General features: G+C 36.1%; 1 protein-coding gene across 5 annotated transcripts in view; it reads right to left on the bottom strand.

The window, feature by feature from the left end:
* ERICH1 (glutamate rich 1) overlaps positions 1-25,915 on the bottom strand; it is a 110,775-nt gene that overhangs the window by 26,129 nt on the left and 58,731 nt on the right. For 2 of the 5 annotated variants that reach the window (XM_026072064.1, XM_026072063.1), the window contains 3 exons: positions 10,716-11,093; positions 8,087-8,281; positions 3,560-3,803 (listed from right to left, as the gene is read on the bottom strand). In XM_026072064.1, the coding sequence (XP_025927849.1) occupies positions 3,730-3,803; positions 8,087-8,281; positions 10,716-11,093 (647 nt within the window). In that variant the 3' untranslated portion in view covers positions 3,560-3,729. Of the gene's footprint in view, positions 1-2,437; positions 3,319-3,559; positions 3,804-5,415; positions 5,661-8,086; positions 8,282-10,715; positions 11,094-25,915 lie in introns of those variants that run through there. The other 3 variants (XR_003254582.1, XR_003254584.1, XR_003254583.1) reach the window with 3 other exon arrangements.

The raw sequence follows: 25,915 nt of genomic DNA, 5'->3' as shown, positions 1-25,915 counted from the left end.
ATTATTAATACAGAATTCTGTTATATTAAGGATTGCACCTCTCAATTAAAATTCTTTTCCCACACCTCTGAAAGGTCCTACCCAATTCCACAACAAAATTGCTCAATCTGAYGTAAGCTACATAAGCAATTAAAAAGTGAACTAATACTAAAGTCCAGAAATCATGTTTTTTTAAGCATTGGTAAACTAATCACTAGTCTAATCACCGTTAATGTATAATTTCTCAGTTCAGAAGAAAAAAATAAAATGGCTTTTCACACCATGAAGAATCTATTTCTATTGGAAATCTTAACTTCTTCCAGTCCATGAATAACCTATATCCCTTAGAACTATACACAATTAATTAAGGAAGATAATAAATGGGGAGGAAGTAATGGAAGTACCCCATCTAACTTTAGTATGCACAGACTTCTTTGGGCTACCAACAGTGTAGACTAGTTCTTCCACTGTTGCCTGCTATGGGTAAGTGGCTTTCTGGATTCTGTTTCCTTTCTCAGTATGCTTGGGTAATAGTGCCCCTTTGCTCAATGTATATAAGTGCTAAAAACAAAGATAATAAATTATTATATAACTGCTTATGCAATAGCTAGATCCCTGAGTTTATATTAAAATGCCATTACTAAAGTTACGTAGCCAATCTGTAAAGGCATATGAAATGTGAGAGCATCTGCTTCATTAAGGTTATCAGATCAAGGACTTTCCAGTTCAAAGGGAATCCTAAGTAACAGAGAAAGCAATAAAAAACCCACAGAAACACAAACCTGACAAGCAAGCTGTAACCAGTCACTAATAAATAAGTAAGTCATTAAAAAACTACAGGCACAGCTTTGGAGATGGCCAATCTGAACTTTGTAATTGATAAGAAGGGGGAAACAAGATGAATATGAAGTTTATGAATACTTCAGAAGGGCCTGTGGGACTATGCAAAATTTCCTGAGGAATGCTTAGGGGAAAGGCTAAAGGGAGATGAAAGGGGGGGATTGGGAAGAAACAAGGTGGATGGAAATAGGGAGGAGGAAGGACAAAAGGGGCTGGTTGCACRTAACCTGCTGCTGGTCCGTATACTTGTCTGACAGCCCTTCGCCTGATCACCACAGTCTATTCTATTTTATTAAATCCTTTCTTAACTATCTTTCCATGCAATCTCACTTTCTACCCCATGTGTGATTGCTGCAAGGTCTAGCTGCCAGCAAATGGAGAGACTAGAGGGAGAGAATCAAGTGTCAGCAACTGGAGTTGGACCTCAGGCGGCAGTGGCGCATGTGCTTGTGGTGTCAGCAACTGAAGCAAGTCAGGTCTTGGTGTCAGCAAGTGGAGGGACCACAGGGTCATAAGGCCCGTGTGTCTTGGATGTCAACAACTGGGGTGGGGTAGGGTGGGGTGAATGAAGTAAGTGCCAGCAACTGGAGTCAGACCTTGGGTGATAGTGGCCCATGTGTCAGTGGTGCCAGCAAATGGAATAAGCACAGAAGGCCATGTGCCTGGGGCACCAGCAACTGAAGGCACCAATATGTTTCTATTTTCCCCTAATCTGATGTGTGTGGTGTGTATGTGTAATTAGCTGGCAAATTTCAGGCTGGACTAGCTGGCGAGTAGGAGACCCAGGGTCCAGGCGTGGATACTACACAGGCTGAGAGCCCATGCTGATATTTGGGGGATCTGTAAATGTGAGTATGCTTATGGGTCTAGATAGTAAGGGCAYGTTTGTTTTCACTAGCCAACTTTCATCCCAATCAGCYGGAGAGGAGGAATGGGATTTGGCTATCTAGACTTATGTTTTATGTGAGTTCTGGTAGCGCCATATGTGAATATTGTTAAAGGCAGTGTGCTATGTGGCAGTCTGTGTCGCTGGCCACGTTAAGTGTCCTCTGTGTGTGTGCCTCTCTGGGATACACACTCAGCCCTACTGCTGCTGAATCTGCAAACAGGAAAGCAGCAGCTGTGTCCGTTCTCTTGGGGCAGAAGGACCTCTGGGTCTCCAGATGCACAGGGCTGGACTCCAGCAGCTGAGGAGGAATCCCCAGGTCCTGGAGTCTGCAGCCTTATAACAACCCTTAGCAAAAATCACTCAAAAATAAGGAATTGCAGGAACTGCAGTTGTTTGTACAATCTTAATTTGGCCTGTTTTGTTCTTATATTTTATGCTAATGTCTTTAATTACATGATCTAATTTATTTTTTCAAATTCACAGTACATGATAGATGATGCTTACTTAATGAGCTGCTATATATTCTTTTTGTGTGGTTGCTAAGCCTCCTTTATTGCACAACATTCAAACCTTAATCTGAGGATGAAGTGATTAATCTCCTGTGGGGTCTGTCAATAGAGTATCTAGGTGCTTCACACACTGAAGCGGTATTTTCTCCATTCTACAGATGTGGGACTGAGGTGCACAGCATCTCCGTGAAAAGCCACAACTACAATTGGGTGCCTAAACATCACCAAGTCAGGAACATTAAAACAAGGAACACACTATTAGTTTTCTCTTTGCAAAGTCTGGTTTAAATATCTTTCCTATCAGATACAGACCTAACTGAAGTTTTCCAGGGCTGCATGCAGCTGCCTTAAACGTGAGACCATTTTTCCCGAACCTGCAATCCTGTGACGTACTGGACCCCTTTTAATTTTTTCAACTTAACGAGAAAGAGGTATGATTGTATTTCTATTATCTATACTTGAGCATCACTATAAACAACGCCTTGCAATAGGAAACATCAGGCAATGTAATAAAAAAATGTATTAAAATAAGCAAATAACTTGCAGTATTTATATAGTACTTGTCAGTAATATCTCTCCAAGCACATGCTAGAAGAGATAAATATATTGTTCCTATCCTACTGATGAGGAAACCAAGACAATAAGATAAGAAATGACTTGCTCTGTATCACCTATCTGGTGAATGACTCGGCTGAGAGAAGAACACCTCACTTACAAAGCACTTTTTCTTAAAAAACTCCCAAACATTATAACTGTGGATATTATTTATTGTATCATCTACACACGAATAAACTTAGGCACAGAAGGACTGTGAGAGAACTTGGTCCCATAACTCTGTGGTCAGTGAAGTTCCAATAGATCTACAAAGTCAGAACCAGCCCACTTTTTCTAAAATCTTGACTTACACTTGGGGAATTATAATGTACAGTACAGCGGAATAGTCCTGAAGATGCTATGCAATTTCCTATATAATTCCAAAGAGTATCTACATGACCCAGATGTAGAAATTCATCTATTTCCATACTTTAGCAGTTTATTCAGCAAAAATACAATCCTCAGATGTATTTTTGCTTCAGTTTAAATATAAAAATATCTGTTTACCTGAAAAACAAAAATGTATATGAGATAAACAAGAAAAGTCAAGAAATAAAACTTCCAGAAAGAAACTATCAATTTATAAACATATAAATTAAATAAATTAACTTTTAAAAATACTTTTGATACATATTAATTATTCTAGCTAATGCCTTTATCCTAAACGGAAGTAAACATACTCATCCAACTACAGACTCAGGCCATACAACATACGCATGTTCTTGACCAGCCAAGCACAAAAATCACATATAGTTTTATCCTCTTTATTGTCTTCTGGAGTTTGTAACAAAGAAAAAACAATTCATTTACCTGAATGTGTAGAACGTATATTGACACTGCGCTTCCTGAACAATTGTTACTTGGTTAAGAGTTTGTATATTACATTTTAACCCTGCACATACGGACACAGGCAAGGGTTTATTTCCTGTTCTTCACAGGAAGGATATCTGTAATCCAGTAGTGAAACAGAGAAGAGACTATCTTGATATGATCTGAAATGAAGAAAACAAATTCTTCCTGAAATAGCTCTATGACATTTCTGAACATTAAAGAAAAACAGTTGTGTGAACATCTGTTTCCATTTGATAGAAGCATTTCAGTAAAAACAACGCAGACATTGGAGCTTAATGACTAATGCATACTAATTCCTAGATAAATAGGCACAGATTTTGTAGGAGGTCAGTTGTTTGTATGAGATCCACTCTTGGTCCTATATTGTGGAATGTCATAATTTATTATTTGATAATTCAGAAAAGAGGAGATTGAAATGACATGGCCTTATGGGTAAGGCTAAAAGAGTGCAATCTCCTCCATTTCTTTCTGTCTGGAGAGTGATTTCAGACATTATTATTTATGTTATAGCAGCACCTGGAAGCCCCAGTTAAGAACAAATCTTCTTGTGCTAAATCACATACAGACAACCGCATGGCTGGCACAGCTTTTGCCTTAACTCAGAGATTATCTATTTACCTTTATTTTTAATGATAGGARTTTCTACAGTACTTATCACTTAATATGACATTTAAGATGATTCTAGAATGTTGTTCTAATAGAGCTTTCCCCTTTAATTTCCTTCGAATGCTCATTCAAAACAATTGTTAATTTTTATAATTTTAGGGTCTCTGTGTATCTAGCCTGGGCATTGTTGGCATGCAGTAACTTCTTGCAGTATTACTTCTTGTGGTCTGCAAAATAGACTCCCCACATGAAGGAGACATATATAAAGACAATTCTCCAAAAAAAGCCCGTTAAAAGTAGCTTCTAGCTATTCTGTGAGTGATAATTTCCTAGGCAACAGGAAAAGAGTGTATTTTATACTTGATACTCACCAACAAAGGAAAAATGTTAAGAGATAAGAGAATGAAGCTGATGAATAGAAACTGAATGAATTCATAAATTTGGAGATAATGACTTTTTTTTTTTAATTAGGTGATCACCTAGGCTTTAATAATTGATGTGAAATGAGAATTAAGTAGCCCTTGTTTCAAAAGCTACAGTTTCCAACCAGAAAATGGGAGCTTTACCTCCAGTCACAGCTTTTTTTTTTTTTTTTTTTTTTTTTTTTTTTTTTTTGCCTACTGCACTGTGAAGGATCATGAAGAAGTTTGGCCGCCTTTTCAGAAATAGCCACCTGCTTTCTGACAGAGATCAGTGAAACTCCCATCACTATAAATGTGTGTCCATTTGATTTCTAAACCTTCTCTTCCTGGGTTTATGGAAGACTTTAGATAGAGGTAAGTATCTGTCATTAAAGAATTCAAAACAAAAGGAAATAGTAATATGAAATTTTGTTCTTTTTGAAAATCTGAGAACAAAGACACTTCAGAAAGATGGCCTTTTTCAAACAAAACTTGTTGACCAACCTCAACTTTGTATGATCTCTAAAGTACAAGGTACTTATTTAGACTCTATGCAGTTTCCATTTATGAGACGGAGGATGACAACAAGATAGGTCAACTGGCATCTCTTAATCAGAGATTTTTTTCTTCTCTTTTTGAGTATGCTTCCTCACTTTATAGGAAGGACTTAATGTTGACAATTTTTGTTTCATTCTCCTTAGCAATTTCCTCTTCCTGCAGAATTTTTACAGACCCTACCACCAACCTTTTTATAACTTTCTTCAAAACTGCTGCATATCTTGAGATCTAAGAGGTTAAAATAAAACATAAATTTGCTTTTTCTTCTTTTTTTCTTTCTTCTCTTGGCTGAACCATAATTTCAAATCTGAATAACATGTGAGGAGGTATGGATGTCCTTCATACACAAACATGGAAATTCCCAAACATGGTTTTGAACCAGTGGTTTTCAACTTGCAGTCTGTAGACCTTGGGCAGCCCATAGTCTAAAGTCTGTGAAAAGTAACCAAGAAAAGCAAGTCTGTTGTCAGGAGACATAAACTTGCTAAATGGGACTTGGTAGCACCAGTGGAAAATTTCTACAGTTTAGCACACTGGAAGAGTTTGCACACTATAATACAATAGTATAAAAATATAATAAAATAGCTTTAAAACATAATATAATATAGTTTGTATATATTTTATATATATATTTTTATAATATATAGTAAACTATATAATGATAATAACAACATAGTACGAAACATAATAGCCTTAGACTACTATTATCTCTATGAGGGAGTAAAAATATATATTGATGTGTTCACTTTATAAAGTTTACTAATGGGGAATGAGTGTCTATATAAAAAGGACGGATCATTTCTCACTGCTTTTTCCTACTCTTTCTTTCCTTGACTTAAAGATGAAACAGAACAAAACACAGAACATACTACCACTCATTTGCTGCTGGCGTCTTAAGTTGAATCATAACCACAGAAAAAAGGGTTAACATTGCTTCTTGAAGTACAGGAAATAAAAGGGGTTGGTTTGGAAAAATAAGACACCCTGCTAATATTAAGAACAATTCTTTTCTTTTCATCATGTTAATAAGGAATGACCTTTTCTTCTAGGATATCACATCCCAGTAAAAATAAACAAACAAAAACAGAAAAAAAGGCAAGATAATCATACAAACTTGGAAGAAAAATGGGGTTACTATGATGTACCATACATTATTATGTTCATGAACAGCCCTAACTATTTATATAAGAACTTGAATTTGCTGAGACAGCAAGTTTTAAAATTAACTTTAAGGAAGTCTGTCTACTTTTATCACCTGTTCATTGTGAATGAAACCCAAAATTTAAAAAAACTTGGCAAGACAAATATTATTGAGCCAAGGTAGAAGAAATAAATGAATAAATAAGTCTACTGCAAGAAAAAAATTCAGACTACTAGATTCCCTTTTGATGAAATTCCTCAATTAAAACTAAAAGTATTGTTAAACTTAGCTGAATCAAATTAATATATAGCAGATGTTTATTTATCCTTTAATAATTCACAACACTTTTTTTTCCCCTCTTACTTACACTGTTGTACCTCATGAATATCCAATCAACTAAATTACAGCATGTATGAGATTAGAATTGAGCCCTCACTGACAAAAGTCACTAGCAGAAAAATCAATTGGAAGAGTAAACAATTTCAGGCTGTATCAGCAGAAACATAAAATGAATTCAAAAAATCACTCATAAAGCTGCTTTCTGCTTTTTGAAGTGACAAATAGATACATCAGCAAATCTGGCTATTTGCATGGATTTGTTTCTAATTTGCTTCTAATTTTCTTTTCCCTCTTCAACCTGCTGTTTCCATCATATAGAAGTAAACAGAGAAGCTTATCCAAAGGCTGCAAAACCTACAGAATTCCTACTGTATTCAGTGGATTTGGATAAGCTGAGTCATTACTTTTGAAAAGGCTTAGAAAACTACCTAAAATGGTTGAGCTTCTCTTATTCAGTAGCAAGTGCTCTCAAATCCGATTAAATTCTTTGGGATGTAAGAATATTTAGCACATTTTGTAGATTTGGCTGATGCTGACAAATGAACTAATGACAAATAACAATGACTTTTTAAATGATGACTGCTCAGAAAAAAAATGAATTATTATACCTTCTATGGACCCCATGCTGATCCTGCCCTCATTTGAGAAACTAGTAACTGTCCAAGAAGGAATTCTGCTAAAACTACTGGGTCTCAAAGAAATAAGTATAGTAAGAGAATAGTTTCTCTCTTCATAAATGACATTATTATTATATTCATTATAATCAATAACTCTAAAATTTTTAAATATTTAACAATTTTTTTTAATAACTTTAAACCGGCATTTATAGTTAAACAAAACTGTAATTAAATGTTAGCATGAAAAGTTTAGGTGCTAAAGAACCGAAGTAGGTGACTAAATAAAAATGAGATAATGGGATTTATTGATGCTTATGCATTTAAAATTAAACCTAAACTGGATAAGTGAGATCTCCAAGATTCACAACTTCATTGCAGTGATTTAAAATGAAAAAATCTAGAGAGTTCTAGAGAAATTTCTAGAGAAAAAGAAAAAAAAATGTTTTAAACTTGTTTGAATCTTAAAACAGTTAAGATTTAAAGAAATATTGTGTTTTAAGAACCTCAATCATCTTGTACTCTTCAGATGCTGAAGACTATGAAAAGTTTCTGTATTGATAGTAAGAAAAAAGGGGAAAAAAAGGAGCAAATTACTCTTTTCTGTGGGGAGATATACTTTCACATTTTGTATAATCATACTTTTATCATTATATAACTCTTGACAGCTTCCCAATCCCCTGTACAAAAAACTGTGGCAAATCTGAATTTTAATCAACATAGAAAAGAACTTCAGTGAAAGAATATGAGTGAATGGTACATACCAGGAGGCATCAGGGAATGTTCTTGGAATTGTTGCAAAGCATTCTTCAATCTCTCAATATCCTGTAGCAATACAAGGGATTTCAGTTGATGTAGAAGAGTCACATCTGAGGAAGCCATGTTGCGAGATTCAAGATATTGTAAAAGCTCTTGGACAGTTGCTGTATTTACAGCTGGATCTGTGCATTCTGATTTATCTGGACAAACAATTGGGAAACTAGATTAAAAACATTCAATGAGCATGGAGAATTTTCCTAATGATACTTTCTTTTCAAAGACTATCTTTTTTTTTTAATACAACTTATAACCAAACACCACATAATAAAGGGCAGTCTGTTCCTCCCATTTTCTGCTAGATATTAAAACACTGAAGAGAGGGGAAAATATCAAATACAGAAAGTATAAGGGACAATTGGATTCATAATGACAGGAATACAAACAGGAAGATAATAGAGATCTAAGTCGTAAAGATTAGTGCAGGAAGCAGGTATGATGAAGAATCTGTACTGTAGTCAAAGCACTGTGTCCTTGTTTCCTATATACTATTTATTATAAAAATGCACACACACGTGGAGACAGAGGACAACTGTAGGGAACTACTACCACAAAGCATTTCTGAGGCAGCCAATTATATCGTTATTGTCCTTTTATGTTTTTATTTAAAAACATAATTATATTATATTATATATATATAATATAAGTATATTAGAGTATGCAATATAATAGAAAAGGACACACTGTTGTTTTTATTGTGCTAAAGTACAGATTCATTCTTCCATTCTAGTAACAATGAATAGTCCGTCCCTTTAACCAGACTACCTTTAAAGTTGCATTCTTCTGTTTTTTATTAGCAAACGAAATGATAAGAATAGATTATTCCTAATTCAGCTTTCTTACATAAGTACAAGTAGTACATAAGTACAAAATCCAGTGTGACCATTTGCAAATGCTGTTAAAGCAATGGCTTCCAATTTTATCTAATAAATAGGGAGTGCTAAATTCACTCAATTAGACAATGCAAACAGCATAATGTCAGATTTATATATGTAAAGTAGGATTTGCCTAACAAGAAAGTTAGTCACACTCTGATTTATGGATGTGACATCTCATCTGCAGATGAATTTGCTTTTACTTGAGAATTTATCTCTGAGGATCTCAAGGTCCTCATTAGCTTAACTTTTTATCTGCAGGTTTGACACCAGGGCTTGTCAGTCTGTCAACCACTGCTAAAACTTGAATGTGACAGCCAGGGAAGCTGGGTAGCTAAACAATTCCACAGGCAACACAGCTATGGACGACAGACCAGGTTTCTGTTCTGGCTCATGTATTAATGGCAAAACTGCTAACTAAGTTTACAATTTTACTCAGTCTGGAATTAAACTAACAAATGCAAGTCGTTTCGTTTACGCTTGTTTTGACATACACTGAAATAGTAAAATTCTTATTTTTGGTGATGAAAATACTTTAGCCATTAAAGAAAGATGACTTCTGGATGTTAGACTTAGGAGGAAAACCTGACACAGCAGAAATATTTTAACAGTAAGCAAAGAAAATTTTATTTATAAATCTTGAGAAAAATTAACATGAAAAAACTGATGTTACCTTAATAGGGTTCTTAAAGTAATAGGTAGTCTAAAGATAAATTTTACAGGACAGGGACTGACAGTTCTGAATTAAGATGAACAGGTAGGTAAGCTGTTGAATATTTTTCATTCAGCTCCATAAAGGCAGTCAAGGCCAGGCATTTTGAAAGGTTTTCACTGCTTTTTTCCAGTTTTACATGTTATCATTTTAAAGCTATGTTCTGAGCAATTAAAGAAAACACTATTTTGCCCTTAAGAAAACGTACTTAATTCTAGATAATACCAACATAATCTTGTATATGTACAGATAATTACTATACTTATAATTAAAACATCATTATCTCTGAAAGGCATTTATGAAATAAGCACCATAAAAACAGCTTGTTAGGAAGGCAATGGAAGAAACATCTTTAACTACAACAGTAGCAATTTCCCTGATTTTAGTGGCAAGAAAGAGCCATATAGGCCAATAGGCCATTATGGATAACATCCATGTAATCCTTTTTTAAGTGCCATGGGAYGCACAATGAACAATGGTTCACATTCATCTTGTCCACAAGCTCTTTATGCCAATACACTTTCCCAATGCCAACAGTATCTTCACCTTTCCTCTTGGATGCTGCCTATCTGGATCTCCTTAGATATCACAAATAAATGTCCTGAGATGGAGAATTTTTTCAAGTAGGGTTTTTCTATTTTTTGAAAGCAAATAATCCTTCTGGATGTTTGCTTGTGGAGGAAAAAAATTTGGTCCATTTTAACCACTACATTTACCAAAAATACACTGAAATGTTTTAAAAGTGAGAAAGCAGTACTATCTATATTTTCAAAGAAGGAGAAACAAAGAGATTAGGATCACATTTTTTTTATGCTGATATGTATTCATGTAGAGACCTAAAAACAGGACAAATGCTAAACATCTGCTCCCTTACCAAGTTCAACAAAGATACTTCCCTAATAGATTTGGTCTATTCTACAGAAATAATAAGAATACATCTATTTTTTTCTAAGTTGTATTACTCAAGAAAGGAGAAAGAGTGGTACATACTGTCAGCAAAATAAATTTGTTGTGTTGCCTGTAAGAAGTCCAGAATGATATCTGCCTTTTCATCTACATCTTTAAAGTCTGCTCCTTCTTCACTATTGTTTTTGTCAGGCTGATATGTAAAATTCACACCAGCAGTTTTTGTTAGCAAGCCAGCTGCTCTCATTTTTTCCTTTTGTCGCTTTTTTTTCATTTTCCTCTTTTTGTTTTTGCTTATTTTGGGGCTGTCTATCTGTTGCAGCTGTAAATTATCTTGCAAAAGAGTCTCTTGAATTCCAGATTCTGTTTGTTCTCCATGTAAATTATTAGGGTTTTGCAAATTGTTCTTTTGTTTCTTCCTTCGAATGCGCTTTCTCTTCGTTTGTCCTTGATATTCCTCCTCTGCAGATTCAAAAGAGACACACTAGTTGTAAATAAGAAGATCTGTAATAAGCATTTTGGAACCGCATACAATGAAATATTACCTCCTTCAAATTCCTGGATGTCTGAGTTCCTCTAAACTTCTATGCTTAAAATGCCTTTCAGTACTACAGTCTCAAAGCAAATTTTTCTGAATGCACCAAGTAGACAAGCTCTCTTCCTTTCCGTTTTTGATAAAGACTGTACTTTCCTTTGTGCTAGGTACTTTACATCATATTTACTTTCTTAACATGCATAACAGTGCAACACAGAGAGTGAAGTCAAAAGAATCCCCAGGGCAAAAAACATGGGCAGAGCTACCCAGGCTGAGAGACATGGGATGAGAGAGTTCTCCCCAGAGGCCCACAGTACCAGGTGGTAGACTTGACCAAGCACACAAGGCAGCAGCATGCAATTTACAATAAAACCCTGATGCATACCTCCACAATAGCAGTGTGCCTTAAAAACACCAGGCAGCTGTTTCTGATTCGTCTCCTTTCCCCTTCCCAAACATCATCTTCCTTTGGGACATCTTCCTGCTAGCTCACCTTTGGACATCAACTTTATGGGGAAAGCATCCACAGCATCATCGACCTTGGCTAGTAATCTCTGATCTTTCTAACTGCCTGACTTAGTTCTGCCATTCCCTTGCTACTTTATAATTTCCTTACTAGTTAATTCTTCAAAAGGCTCAAATGTCAAGGGAGAGAAGTCCTTCTCACTTTCCGAGTCAGCTTTCATGCTTCTTTATTCAGATCTTATCACTGTATGCAAAGGCAGAATTCTTAAGTCATCCATGACCCTGAACTGGCTTCCTCTCCCCCACATAGTCACTTCTCAGCGCAAGCCTTCCTGTCACTAGCAAGGGAAGACTGCCAGAATCCATCTTCACTTTGACTGCACTGCTGCTGAAATCCTTATTTATGCCTATAATAATTTCCTGTCTAATTAACTGAAATTCCCTATTTTATGGTCTAACAAAATCCTCACACATTTAAATATCACAGAGCCCAGCACTGTTCTAATGTCTTGCTCTAGCAAGCAAAGCCATTTACCCTTCCCTCAACCTTCACCTGCATGTTTTTAAATTCCTCTTAATGTACTGAGCCTGATTCTCTCATTTACCTGGGTTTAGCCCATTCTCCTGAAGTCAAAGAAACTTTCCTAGCCTAACACTGAAATAATGCAGCAGAGGCACTTGAAGCCCAACTCTTGGTTTTCCAAATGATCTGCAAATTCTCCTGAACTACCTCTGACATTTTCAACTTGTTTGGCTTTCTCATCACTCCTCCTCCTACTAGTCCTTGCCTCTATTTTCTCTGAGTTGCAGGCCATCTCTTTCATTTCTGATTCTTTTTCTGTCTTGAACTCTCTCAGCTCTGAGCCACTTTCTTTCTTTAAATATCACTAGAAGACTTTTAGATCTTTAGCTGACAGATGACTCACTGCAAAGCAATTTTCCATATTTTCTATGAAGGAGGCTGTGTAAAAATAAATTTGCTGCATTGTAATTGAACACCACAGCACGTTAAAGATGCACCAAACACTACCTTGTACTTACATTATGGAATGTTTCACATGCATGGCATTTGAGCTAAACATCTTTATATACGGTTTAGACATATGGGGTGTAGGAAAAATAATGTCTGTGTAGTCCTGCAGGAGTAAAATATCAGAGCTGAACRCAGATATGAATGGTGAAAGAACATAAACAAAGCATCAGTGTTTCATCTTAGGATCTAACTTGGATTTTCATGGCAGTATTTGTGTTATAATAGGTGAATTCTACTTTAAACACAGATACATTGTTCCTTAAAATTCCTCAGTCCTCAGAGAATGTTTGGATGAACTGCTTGATAATAAAGCTACTCTAATTTGTGCTGTCAGCAAAAGGGGCCCAACTTGCTTTCTAAGCAACCACGAATCACTAAATCTCAGCAAAATTACGGCATGCTGTGTAGCCAAGCATCTTCAACAGGTTTGAAGTAACTTAAAAAAAATGGTGTAGAAGGGAGAATAGGTCTTAAGATAATTAAATTTTGAGACAAGTCCAAAAGTTTCCTTATCCTTTGTAGCTTAGGACAGCAGAAGGTCTGAAGAGAGCAGGGTGAAGCTGTCAAAGGCAGAATGAATATAGACTTCTCATATGTATTTTATTGATATGTATTTTATTGAGAGAAATACACGACTGAGAAGCAATCAGAACTGTGCCGAGCTTCCTCCAACGCAGAAAACAAATCAAACCTAAGACTTTACCTAGTTATCTTCAGGAGTTAAACTTACAGCCCTCTAGCAGTTTTTCTCATTCTTTCCCCAATATTTTCTCTTTAATAAGACTGAAATTCTGCCTTTATTATTCAAGGGTTCTCCCTGTTGGTCAGTCAGCAAATTTCAGCCTCAAATACTGCGCCACGTGTGGGAGTAATCTGACGTGTAGGAACAGATGAACTTAAATGTTGATAAATGCAAAGCAATGCACACATAAGGGATTAATCTGCGCAACTCATTGCTAGGGTCAGAATGAACTATTATCAATTCAGGAAAAGCAAAACAAAACCCAGACCTGGGCCTCAGTACAGAAAGTTCAATGAAAACATTTGCTCATTGGGCATCAATGAACAGCAAGCAGCTTGTTCAGCTAGATAAGAAACAGGATGGAATATAATAGGAACAATATTACAAAGCTATTCCATACATCTGTGGCACTCTTCATGCTTGCAACATCGAATTTCTTAGCACAATTCCAGCACTATAAGACTTTGGCAGACAAGAATAGGATTCTCACAGAAGTAGAGAAGTACCATAGAAAGAAACTCCAAAAAGATTAGGATTATTTGACTAGAAACTAGGGTTAATAATGTGGGCTCTTTTTCTCTCTCCTCATGCAAGAATAAGGAGACATCTAATTAATCTGAGCAGCTGCACAAGCAAACAATAAAAAAGCAAACACCTGTTTTCCAAACAACTCAGTTAACTTACTGAATTCACATGCATGAGATAATCACTGAATCCAAGAGCTTAGTGGGATACGGGAACTGTATGTTTACACAGACAGCAAGGCTACCTGATTATAACAGCTATGCTAAAATATAAACTACAGTTGTAGAAGAAATATAAGCCRCAATATTCAAGCCATAGCCCACACAGTGAACTTATAAATGAAATATTCAATAGGATTCACTCATGTAACTAGCTGTCTGAATGGTAAGTACCTACTGTATGCTTAGAACTATGCTCCCTCTAATAAACCAAGAGAGACTAATATCTTTGTAAAGCAATCACCCCATCCTAAATCAGCTGAGAAGAAACTGCACCCTGAAGGTGTCCATTTCTCTCTCTCCCTCCATTAACTATAGAAGAGATGTAGATGATTAATTTAGACCTGATGCTTTTAACAACTAGAAAGAATTAGTCTCTTCTACAAAAATCATCTTAATGATATGGAAGAAGGTACTTCTTAATATGAGCACATCAGACTGATTTTTACTAATTAACAAAAATCCACTGAGTTCTGTGCAAAAATACCTTTGACTGGTTCACTACATTTCATACCAGCAGGGAGGCTTGACAAAACTTCACTAGATGTGAATTTGGTTCTATTAATTTTTCTGCTGACTGAAGAGGTTTGTTATTTCAAAGAAAAATAATCATAACAAATACAGGGAATGTATACACAAGCATTCTTAATAACATGTTTAATATATACTTAAGTAACACTGATAGTAACATCAGCTTTTGGACCACACTAACGATAGCCACAACTGCAGCAACAGCTTGTCCTGATTCCACAAGAGCTAATGATTCTTTTTCTCCCTCTGTTCCATAATGGCCTGTCACCTCTCTCCCTCCGAACACTCATCTCTGCTCCACAAGTAGTCTAATTTATTACATAATTAGATTATCGAAAACAATTGTATCTAACCTGTTTAGTCTAGATTTGGTGCCCTCTGTCAGATCTGACAAATTGCTTCAAGAGAGAAAGCCCACCTACATTTTCCAGCCATGGTCATATTTTGATAAGTATTTTTTTCAGCCTTAATAAGGACACCCTCCTCAGGAAATGTTCAGAGTTAAAAACAACTATTTCCTTTGGTGGTTTTTTTTTTGGCAGGGTTATTTTTAACCCAGATTACTTCCCCGATCCAGTTTACCATGCAGCTTTACAGTCATACTAGTATGACTGGGAGGATGATGTGGAAGTGGCAATGAGCAGCCTGAAAAAGGAAAAGGTTACCATCAAAAGAAAAAGTCATCTACTAACAACTTATCTAGTCTGGTCTGAAACACTAAAAAGTTTTCTCCATGCAAATTGCACATCCCCTAAACAGAGCAGAGGCACAACTATGCCAAAAAAGAACTTAAAATGCAATGGAAGATTCAGTTTATAAATATAGCTTATCAAATTTTGTTACAAAAAAATGAGTATGCTTAGTTTATATCTTCAAGGAAAAATAATAAAAGTAATGATTTACATAAAGACTCTGTTGACTTACACATTGATTTTATTAACTACTATTATATTAGTAATACTATTCTATACTCATCATCAGGGCAGCTGGAAACATGAAGAGACTAAATACAAAGCTCAAGATAAGCTATGAGCAACAGGTTTTATAACTGCTTCCTTTGATTGCATCTCCCACTCAGACTAACCATCAGTACGAACACATTGCTGGCAGCTACATGATTGAAAAGATGAGCTGTGCACTGCTTCTTCAAGTTCAGCTGTATTATTTCAGTTCCTTCAGGCAAAGGCAGATGGAAAACATTCAGGAAAGGCATCACATAAGACAAAGAAAAATGGGGTACTATTAGGTCTGTGAGTCCAGTAAGTAATATTCACTTGATGCTTCACGTAGGCAGTGTGTAAGGAAATACAAAGTTCCACAGCATGCAAAACCAAAATATTTGGCTTTCAGCATCTGAAATAACTGAAAAATTATTTGAAATAAACTGGCAAAGTTGGTGATGCCGGGATTTTTGAAAATCAGGCCCCTAAACATTATTAGAAAAAACTTCTCAAACAGCACAGCAAAAGAAAGAGTAGAGATAAAGTGGACTGAGGAAAAGATATTCAAAGAACATCCTCTGAGCTTTAGAAATCTCCTCTATAATGTGCTCATCATGACTCAAGTATGGCAGCTGGCTCTCCTGTATTTGTCCAAGGACCAACTCCCACAGTAGGTTTTTGGATGTTGTTCATGCTAATTTTGTTCTTTTGCTCAGATGAAAAAGGACATATTCCTCTTTCCTTATTTTTCATCCAGTTTAACCTTTTTTTCCTCTCCCTGATTATTATATACTAGATTAATTTTCCATGGTGTACCAAGCAGCCAATGTAAAATAATTTCATTTTGGTTTAGGATCTTGCAAGAGAAAAAATGTTACTTTTAGTGCAACTTAAAATATCAGCAATCTCTAATTTGACTAAGGGTGAAAAACGGTTGCTAACTAATGCAATGAAATATAATGGTCCATTGGGATGAGAGCAATATCGAAAAGATCTCAGGAGAACAACAATAGACTTTAATATTTTCAGATTTTTTTGAAATCATTTCAAATCATCATTTGAAATCAGAAAAAAAGCACTTGAATGGTTTTAGTCATCTGTAACACTTTTGACATGGCAGAAAATGGCAAAAGATTGGAAGCTGCTCAGGATAGGGACTGTCTTTTATTTCTTCATTCATACTTCTCTGTTTTTATTTACACAAAGAATTCATATGAAAATTAGTAGATGTTGCATGTACACTGGCTACACAATGGAACACTATTTTTCTGACTTACAGTAAATCCAATAAATAGTAATGACAATAATAAGTAAAGGCAGATATCACACTATCTGTAACAGTTTTCTAACCCATACATTTACCTGACTTCATACACATGTGAACTCCTCTTATTCATAAGCTGTGGCAAACATCTGACCTAAGAACCATACTGGGTCACAACAACCCCCCACCTAGCACTGTAACCTGTCTCAAACAGCAGCCATACAGAGCAGTATGTTTTTTGTTTTGTTCTCTTTAATAATTCCCAGCATTTGATTTGCCTTTTGACTACTACTGAATGCTGAAATGATTTTTTCACAGAACTATTTATCATGTCTCAAAATCTTGTTCCTGTGGGGAAATGGTCACCTCAGAGCCCATCATTTCACATGTGAATTTTGACTAGTTGTTTTTTCTTAAGTGCATCACTTGACAACTATCTAAAATGAATTTCAACTGACTTTTTTTTTTTTGATTAACCACTTAATCTGAGATGCCATTGCAGCCAGCTCTTGCCTTCACTATGGTTAATATCTCTGCATCATTATGAAACCTTCTGACTACAATGTTCACTCTTTTTACTAGAGCATTATTTGAACATAAGCCTCCAGTTGTGATCTCTCTCTGTTTTGAGAACTGTTGTGTTTTACTCATCTACTTATCTATTCTGGGACCTTCTCTCTTACACTATGTCTTAAAAAACTTGGGTGGGGGGGCTTTATCAAAAACTTTGTGGAAATTCAAGTAAACCACATCAGCTGGATCACCCTTATCCACACATTTCCTGGCTCTTCAAAGAACTCCAAGATATTTGTGGATTTCCTTTTTGAAAAATTTATGTTGGTCTTTCCCATGTAAATCATAGTTATTCAGGCATCCATGACTCTTACTTTGTATTATAAATTGTGTTAAATCGTTCAAGGCAAATACCAGGATTACAGGCTCACAGTTTCCTTGATGATTTAAAAATCTTTCTTAAAAACTGACATCACTCTGTTCAGCCTCCAAGTTTTTGGTAACAGGGCAATTTTAAGCAAGTGGCTACACATCACTGTCAGTTACTTAGGAATTTTCTCTTACTATTTTTAGGTGAATATAGTCTGGGGGCTTGTGATTTTGTTTACCTCTAAACCATTTGAATTTGACATATCCTGTGAGAAATCGCCCAAAGGAGGGTTCCACTGTGGGGTTTTCTGCAGTTTCCTCTGCAGTTAACATCAGTGCAGAGAATTCATTTAGCTTCGCTGAAACAGGTTTCTCTATTCTTTCTACATCATGATCCTTTGGCTTGACAGACTGGCAGGCATACCATGATGCAGGAGAAGTAAGACTTGGTACTAGTTTTGATTATTTGCACCAATTGCCCAAATCTTCTTGTGCCTGCCTTACTGTATTTTTACATTAAAATCTGTTTACAACACCATTTGGGTATGAATTTTGCTCTTTGAAGGATACCTACTTCTTTCTAACAACTTCTTCCACTCTGTTGTTTAGCTATGCTGGCTTCCTTTTGCTTTTTCAAGCCTTTAATGACAGGTGGTGGGCGATGGCCCACTTCCCATATGGTGTCCTTAAGTAGCTTCCACAGCACGTGGAACAACTTCCTTCTCTTAGTTGACCTGTTCAGGTTCTTTTTAGTAAGTATCTTTATTTTTGTGTAGATCACCTTCTGGAAGTAGATCACAACTGTCATTGACTTCTTCTTTTTGTTGTTTCAATAGGATGTTCAACCTAAGTATATGATGGTTGCTGTCGCAGTGAGTTGCTCTTCGGAAACACTGAATCTAACCCTACTCAGCATCAAGTCAAGAGTTACATTTCCTCTTATAGCCCCCTCCATCCAATGGCTTGGTTCTTGACTGTGTTTAAAAACTGACACTACACAACACTCTGATGTGACACTCACCTAAGTCTGCAAAGGGAGTAAATGAAGTCTCCCATTACTTCTGTATCTGCTGCTTCTCTGATCTCTTCCAGTGCACAGCAATGAGCATTCACAATCCCAGCTGGAAGCAGGATGAAACAGACTCTAAGCTTGCTTTCCTTTTTGATATGTACACTCAGTACACAAACATGTTGATCTAAAGCATCTAGGAGATATTTGAAATGATTCCAAAGAATAAATTAATTTTGACAGTATGTTTTGGGCCTCCTGTCACTTTATGCAAAAAGCTATGCTTGACGAAGCCCCTGAGTAAATTTTCTTAAATAACGACTTTGCTATCAGAACTTTTATACAGTTCAATGACTTAATTTTTAAATGAAAGCAAATATTTTGACCTTTGAATGATTTATTTCTTTTTTTTTTTTTTTAATTTAAGCTCACTGTTTTCATTCATTTTGGCTTTTTTGGTGGTTATCTGCAAACAATCTGAGTTGATCACCTTTAGATAGAGGCATCATTCAGCTTTTCCTAAATGGGCTCAATGGTACTCTCCAACACCACGGAGAATGATTTTGTTTGACTCACTGAGCAAAAAACCGACAAATATGGAGCTGAACAGATTCACAGCCATGAAAGAACAGAGATTCTATGACAACTAATGATTGTTTTGAAGGCTACCAAACGGGAAATGCTCAAGTGTTCTAAAGTTGCCTATAGTTTTTACAGTTTAGCAGCTGCAAAGACTAATTGCTACAAAATATGGAAATCTTATTAGTCTTTGGCTAATAAGATTACATTTTTGTGTTTGAACAGAAAGCATCACCATGGACTGGAGGGTGATATTTGCAAAATTTAGATTAAAAATATTTTCAACATTTTATATCACATGTACACTTAAAAAAAAGTTCTTTCTTCTAATTTTGTAGGCCGCAAATTTACTTTTCAAAGATTTTTTAATAAAATTTTTTCTTTTTTCAGAGCTAGTTTTCAACTAATACTTAGTTTAAAGACTCCAAAGCTCTCCCTTTGCTCAGAATACTAATAGAAAAAATGAGAAAAGCTGCAATCTTAAAATCCTGATCAGCATTTAAAATATTATTTTCAAATTTGCCAGTTAAGTTACTGTAAGAAGTTTTTTGGACTACAGGACCACAGGCTATTAGATGATAAGCAACCTAATGGAAACCTTATACTTTGTTTTCCCTTGCGACAAAATTGTATCAAAGACCAGATCTAAACTGCAATCCAAAAGTACACTCTGAAATAGCAAAATGAAGATTCGCAGCACTAAAACCCTGCCCCAACTTACCAATTTTAGTTATCAAATTTATCAGATATTTAAATGTGACACTTTAATTCAGTTACTGCAATGTTTTATACTCTTTACAACATTTCTTAATCTTTCACATAATGTCCAATAATCAATCACATTTAACGAAACATATAATAGAGCTATTACAACGACGCAACTACAATTAGTTACATTGTTCTATCAGCAAAGCCTATTTCAAAATACTGTGGAGAAGAAAAGCCTGGAAGGACACAAACTTTCCAAGTGTTTTATTTTGCAACATTTCCTTAATCCAGGTGTGTTTGGATCTTAATTCTGATTTAATTTAAATTTAATAAGATAGTATCTAAGTAGTTTTGTAAAAACAGGAATGTTTCAGGGTCTGTGTTCAGCTTATTTTTAAATCACATTCCAATTAATTTCTTTTAAAAGAATAGTTAATATTCAGGTAATTCATTTCTGAATGACAGACTGCTTTGTGTTGAGCTACTGATATGTACCGATACATAAGCAGGCATGCTATAAAAGTGAGAAACACCATAGGCAAGACCCTGAATAGTCTTGTAAGTCAGTAAATACAATCATATGTCACTGGAGCTCTGCCAATTTTTAATAGTTGGGAGACTGGTGGGACAGTGATTTGGGTTTGTTCTGGACTGTGTGCTGCAACGGGGTCCTGACCTGGCCAGAACTGTGAGGTCAGGCTGCTCAGACATTTTTTTCAGAATGAGCACTCAAAAAGACTGAAAAGGCTTTTAAAAAAAGAAAGATAGATTTTTATTCGAAGGGACACTAGGGGAGGTGATGTTTTGGGGGAGAAAACTTAAAGTGACCAAATAGGGGGGGGAGAAGCACAAACATATCTCCACCTTGCCTAATGCATCCTAGCAGAACAGCCCCCTTTACCTAAGTAAAGCATGTCAGTGACTTTCAAAGCTGCAGAAAAATCTGCGAAGTCTCTTTTGCATCTCTAGGAAAAGTCCTTCCTCCCATCACCTCCGAACCTGGGCACCGCCGTTCTCAGCAGACCACTGGTCTTTGCTGTGCTCAGACTGATTCTGTGCCCTCAGACATGTTCTTCCCCCTTCTATTCTAGGAAGTCCTTCTTTCTAGAGCAAATCTCTCCCCACTTCCCACGGGCTCCATCCCAGCCTCCCTACTGTACAGCTAGAGGTTTTCACAGAATGAAACATGATTTTATACTGTGATTATTCCTAATAAATTGCAAACAAAAAAAATAGATACAGTCTGTTACACAAATTAACGCTGGGAAGTGGCTGAAATCATTTCGATGTATACATGCTCAACAAGAGTTCAGGTACTGTGCATCTCTGCTCTCCTTGGGATTGATCCTGCTCCACACCTGCTGCTTTATGCTGTTAGACCACCTTCTTCTAAGCACAGCAAAACATTATTGGAATAACACGAACCACTCTGTCACTCCCAAGATTTCTTTTGCTGCTTCCCCAAAGTGAGGCACTTAAGATAGCAATTCAAGCACACTGACTTGTGGGGCTGGCTTAGGAAGGTGCCAAGTCCTTCTCAGTTTCCATCTAATTTGGTGAAAAATAGAGGTTGCTCAACATCTCAGCAAAGGCTAATATCTTTGCTTGCAAATACCAAAGAGATAGACTTTATTATTGCTCTTCAGTTATATGACATGATCTGTGAAACAACCCTGCTATGATACAGCAAAACACATGCATCTGTCTGCACTTGACATACTTCATACAAATCTTAAAATCTGTCATCGGCTTGCAGAATACAGTGTTTTCCATCACACATTTTGCAGCCTCAATCCAGATTAGTGGTGATACTATTGCTTGCTTTATTTACTTGGAGCATTGCCTGGCACCTTTACAAACTGAAGTTTCATTTTTCTTTTCCACTTCACAGATTTTTAGCTATCAATAGCTATAAGTCATAGATTACACATAATATACTATGGACATGCATAATTTTTATTTCTCTTCTTTGATATATCTATACATATAGGCTGTCCATCACCAGCAGATTATCTCAAATTTAGTGAACTGGCTGATGTATGCTACTATTAATCCCACTGGGAGGAAGGCAAATCCCCTTGTTGGCATAAAACGTCATTGCTTCAGGGAAGGAATTAAAAGGTTCTCCAGAGAGAACCTACTCCTAAAATAGATACCTAACTTTAATTTATATGCCGACTTTTAGGCAGGAGGTTCTCCCTAAATGAAATACTCAGCAACAGGTAAGAAAACTGTGATGGAAGGAGAGGAGAAATAAATTGAACTCTAATAAGTCCTTCTCTGGAGCTACGTCTCCAGCACTATCTTTCCTCCCTATGCTTTCCATAATCTGGGCTACAGACGGTGATAAAGAACATTTGGTAGCTATGATCTAAGAGGCTATTGTACTACTGTGTCATTGAATGTCGGTCTGGAGACACTGACCATAGCAAGCTTACAACAGTAAGAACCTTTAGTTGGACTGGATACTGTCAGTATGCAGGTCATTCATTATACAGTTCACATTAAAGACTTTCTGGATTTAGGGAAGACAAAGTTTCAGAGGAAATTACCATTCCGCTCACTTAATTTTAAGATGACCACTTCCAATCTGCAAAAGCGAAAGAGAAATGTAACTGATGGATGGTTTCATCCTGATGGAACCAGACAGCAGACCACAGTGTGTTTCACCTTTTCCATCAATCTCTTTGGACCATAGTGGATAAGCAGGTACAATCGACCTGGTTTACAACTACAAAAGTCTACTATTTTGAAAAAATAAATTGTTTACCTTTTGTATTTAATTATACAAAATCAATTTGTGTTTCACACAAAGATAGGAAGAAGCCACTGAAGAGTTTACAACAGGTATTTGGAAATCTTAATTAAAAAGTTTTCTGTCTGCACAACATATAAAAATACTTAGAATACAGTATCATACAGTGAAAACCAATATACAGAGCCAGGTCTGGCTTACAAGGGCTTACATGAGAGTTACTTAAAGACAGAAAGAAATTCATTCTTTTGTTCTTCCTGACCATTTTAGTAACATTTAAAATCACATATACAAAGGCTTATGAAGGAATTGGGACAGCAAGAAAATTCAGTATAATTATCATCTTCTCATCCTTCCTGCCATTACAATGAGTCAACATATTACTGAATTTGGAGTTCCCTTTTATTACAACTGCCAGTATTTGTGCAATGCCTCTAACATTGATACAGTTCATCTGTAACTCTTGATAAATTTTTCCTGAAGAGATACAATTACATACAGTAACCTATACTGTTCTAGAGTCTAACAAACTATAGATCAGAAGCTTAAACCTTAACAAGTGCACACAGACAGAGACATCCTCAAAAGCCAACCCTCAACTTTCAACCTCCTTGTCCGGTGCTACCTAAAAGTAATTTAAATTAGAGTGCAATGTTTTTGCTTCCCTTTATATTTGTAATTTGACATCACTATTTCCAAACTAGAGTGAAAACCAGAGTTTCCCATTTTCACAAGCGGGGTATCTCAGCATCATTCGAAAGGTTAGCTATTCAGATCTTTGACAAGACTTTATCACAACTTGAGTAAGGCACCTAGCTTGAAGTCAACAAAAGTGCTCTTTTAGAGTAGTGACAGGGTTACAAAAATCACATTACTTGATATACTGTATCATGTGCATTGGATTTCTGCCATACTTTAATCCAAACCTTTCCAAAGCCTGGAAACTTATTAAATTATATAGCTTTTTTCACTAATACCTAGGGCAGCCAAGTCATAACTGTTTTTTACCCCAAGATAGCTTCTGCACCACAAAATGTTTTCTGACACTAAAGGAGTATTCTATTTTATATTCAGAGTCCCATGACATGTCCCACACAGACTTTTCTCTAAACATGAAACAATGTAAAAACTGCTTTATTTTACTTGCAAACATCAGAAGAGAGCCTGCTATAGGCTCCAGTTGCAAATACTGGAACCTTCTCCTACAATATTAAGCCAACTAGCATCAAGTAAAGGTCCTTGATTTAGGTGCAAAGAATGTAGGTCTGAGGACAGCACTTCAGTTTGTTTAAATACTAACAGTTTCCTTAACTTTAATTAATTAGCAAGTTCAAGTTTGATGAAAAAAAGAAATCTCATTGCAAATGCAAATGCTGGAGCCAAAAGACTATAGCATTATTTACCCTTTTCTTTTTAAACTTAAAAGCACGTGAATTTTTACAGCAGATTAGACAAAGTAGGCTGGCTAGCTCAATATCTTGAAATTAAAAAGATCTGTGTGCTTCTAGAATAATTATGTATCTTACATAATTGCTGTTGTTCCCATCTGTACAAACTATCCAAGCACTTTTACACTCTACTACTATCATTGCTGTGGCTGCATCACAGGTGATGTGTCAAGTATATGAAAAACGATTGCATACATGCAAGCCTGTATACTTTTTGTGGGGATACAGGAGATTAAGTTTGCTTTCTGGGACAATATGCTTTACTTTTTGTATAAAAACTCCTGGATGGCTATATACTTTATGAATAAGAAATGCATTAAAAAATAATAATAATAAAAAAAATCAATGGTCTATGTTCTATACAGATCCTAAAGATATAAGTTTTTATGCACAACTTAGCTTAGTTCCAATTCTTTCCAAGGACAACTAAAATAGATGCAAAATGAACCACAAAATACTGGGCCATTTTGTTGTACACCAATGAATGGCAAAGAGAAAGCAGGCCAAAATCTCAAGAAAATTAACTTATGTAAACAAAAAATATCAAAGTCCAAGAAATCTGTAGTAAGATTACAAGCTACCTGCACCTCTCATTAGCAAAAGCAATAGCTTTTAAGGTTTAACTGCAACACAGAGTTTGAAATCACCACAATCAGTGGCTGACTTCCCACCACCCGGACCTTCGTAACAGCTATCTTTAGTCAAGTCAGAAAAGAGGCAACACAATTCAGGTTTCTGACCTTTCAAAGAACCGGAAGTTTGACTTTGGTAGTCAGTTGTTGTGTTCATAGTGCCACAGCACTGACCTCTGTAAAGTAGGATTGGGGCTGAGGGCCATCTGGATGGAGACAGTATATGGCTCCCTGGTGTCAGCCGCTTCTCTGGGTAAGCAAGACCAAGAGAGACTGCAGCCTGTATTTTCCTACTCACTCATTCACTGAAGGAAAGATATGCTAGCCAGGACTTCACACAAAATTCACTTCTGCTGTTACCTTATGCTGTATCAGGTAAGAAGGAACTTCCACTATATTAACAAGCGTGGTGACATGGAAAAACTGACAGAAGTTCCCCAGAAATAAGACCGCAAACAGCTCAAAATAATACAGGGCTTTCAATTTATGTGCCTCATAAAATCAGTATTTCACTGTAAGCAAATTTAAGTATACAGAATTGTTGTCATCAAAAGGAGAGGTATGAAAAAAGGGAAGTATAAAAAAAACCTGTTAATCCATTTGAAGTAAAGGATATATAATACATAATTAAAGTTTATACAACCTGTGATGTTCCTGCTAGAGGCATTTCACTTTATACATACTATATCTATATATCTATATCTCACACATATATATTTATATTTAACCAAGAAGGTATTTTTAACAAAACAAAAATGCCAGAGATACAGAGCTAAAAGAAAAAGCACTTTATATTAATCACTGCAGAGCGCATTCAAGTAATTTAACTACTAATATTTTGCTTAGATACTTTTCTATGTAAGTGCAACAGTTATTATAGCACCTTAGGGGACTGGAGCATCTCTCTTATGAGGAAAGATGAGAGAGCTGGGCCTGTTTAGCCTRGAGAAGAGAAGGCTGAGAGGGGATCTTATCAACGTGTATGAGTATCTGAAGGGAGGGTGTCGAGAGGATGGG

The sequence above is a fragment of the Apteryx rowi genome, unplaced genomic scaffold (assembly GCF_003343035.1).
Source record: "Apteryx rowi isolate R43461 unplaced genomic scaffold, aptRow1 scaffold_335, whole genome shotgun sequence".
In the NCBI taxonomy this organism is placed as follows: Eukaryota; Metazoa; Chordata; class Aves; order Apterygiformes; family Apterygidae; genus Apteryx; species Apteryx rowi.
This window is presented reverse-complemented; position numbering and strand designations above follow the sequence as displayed.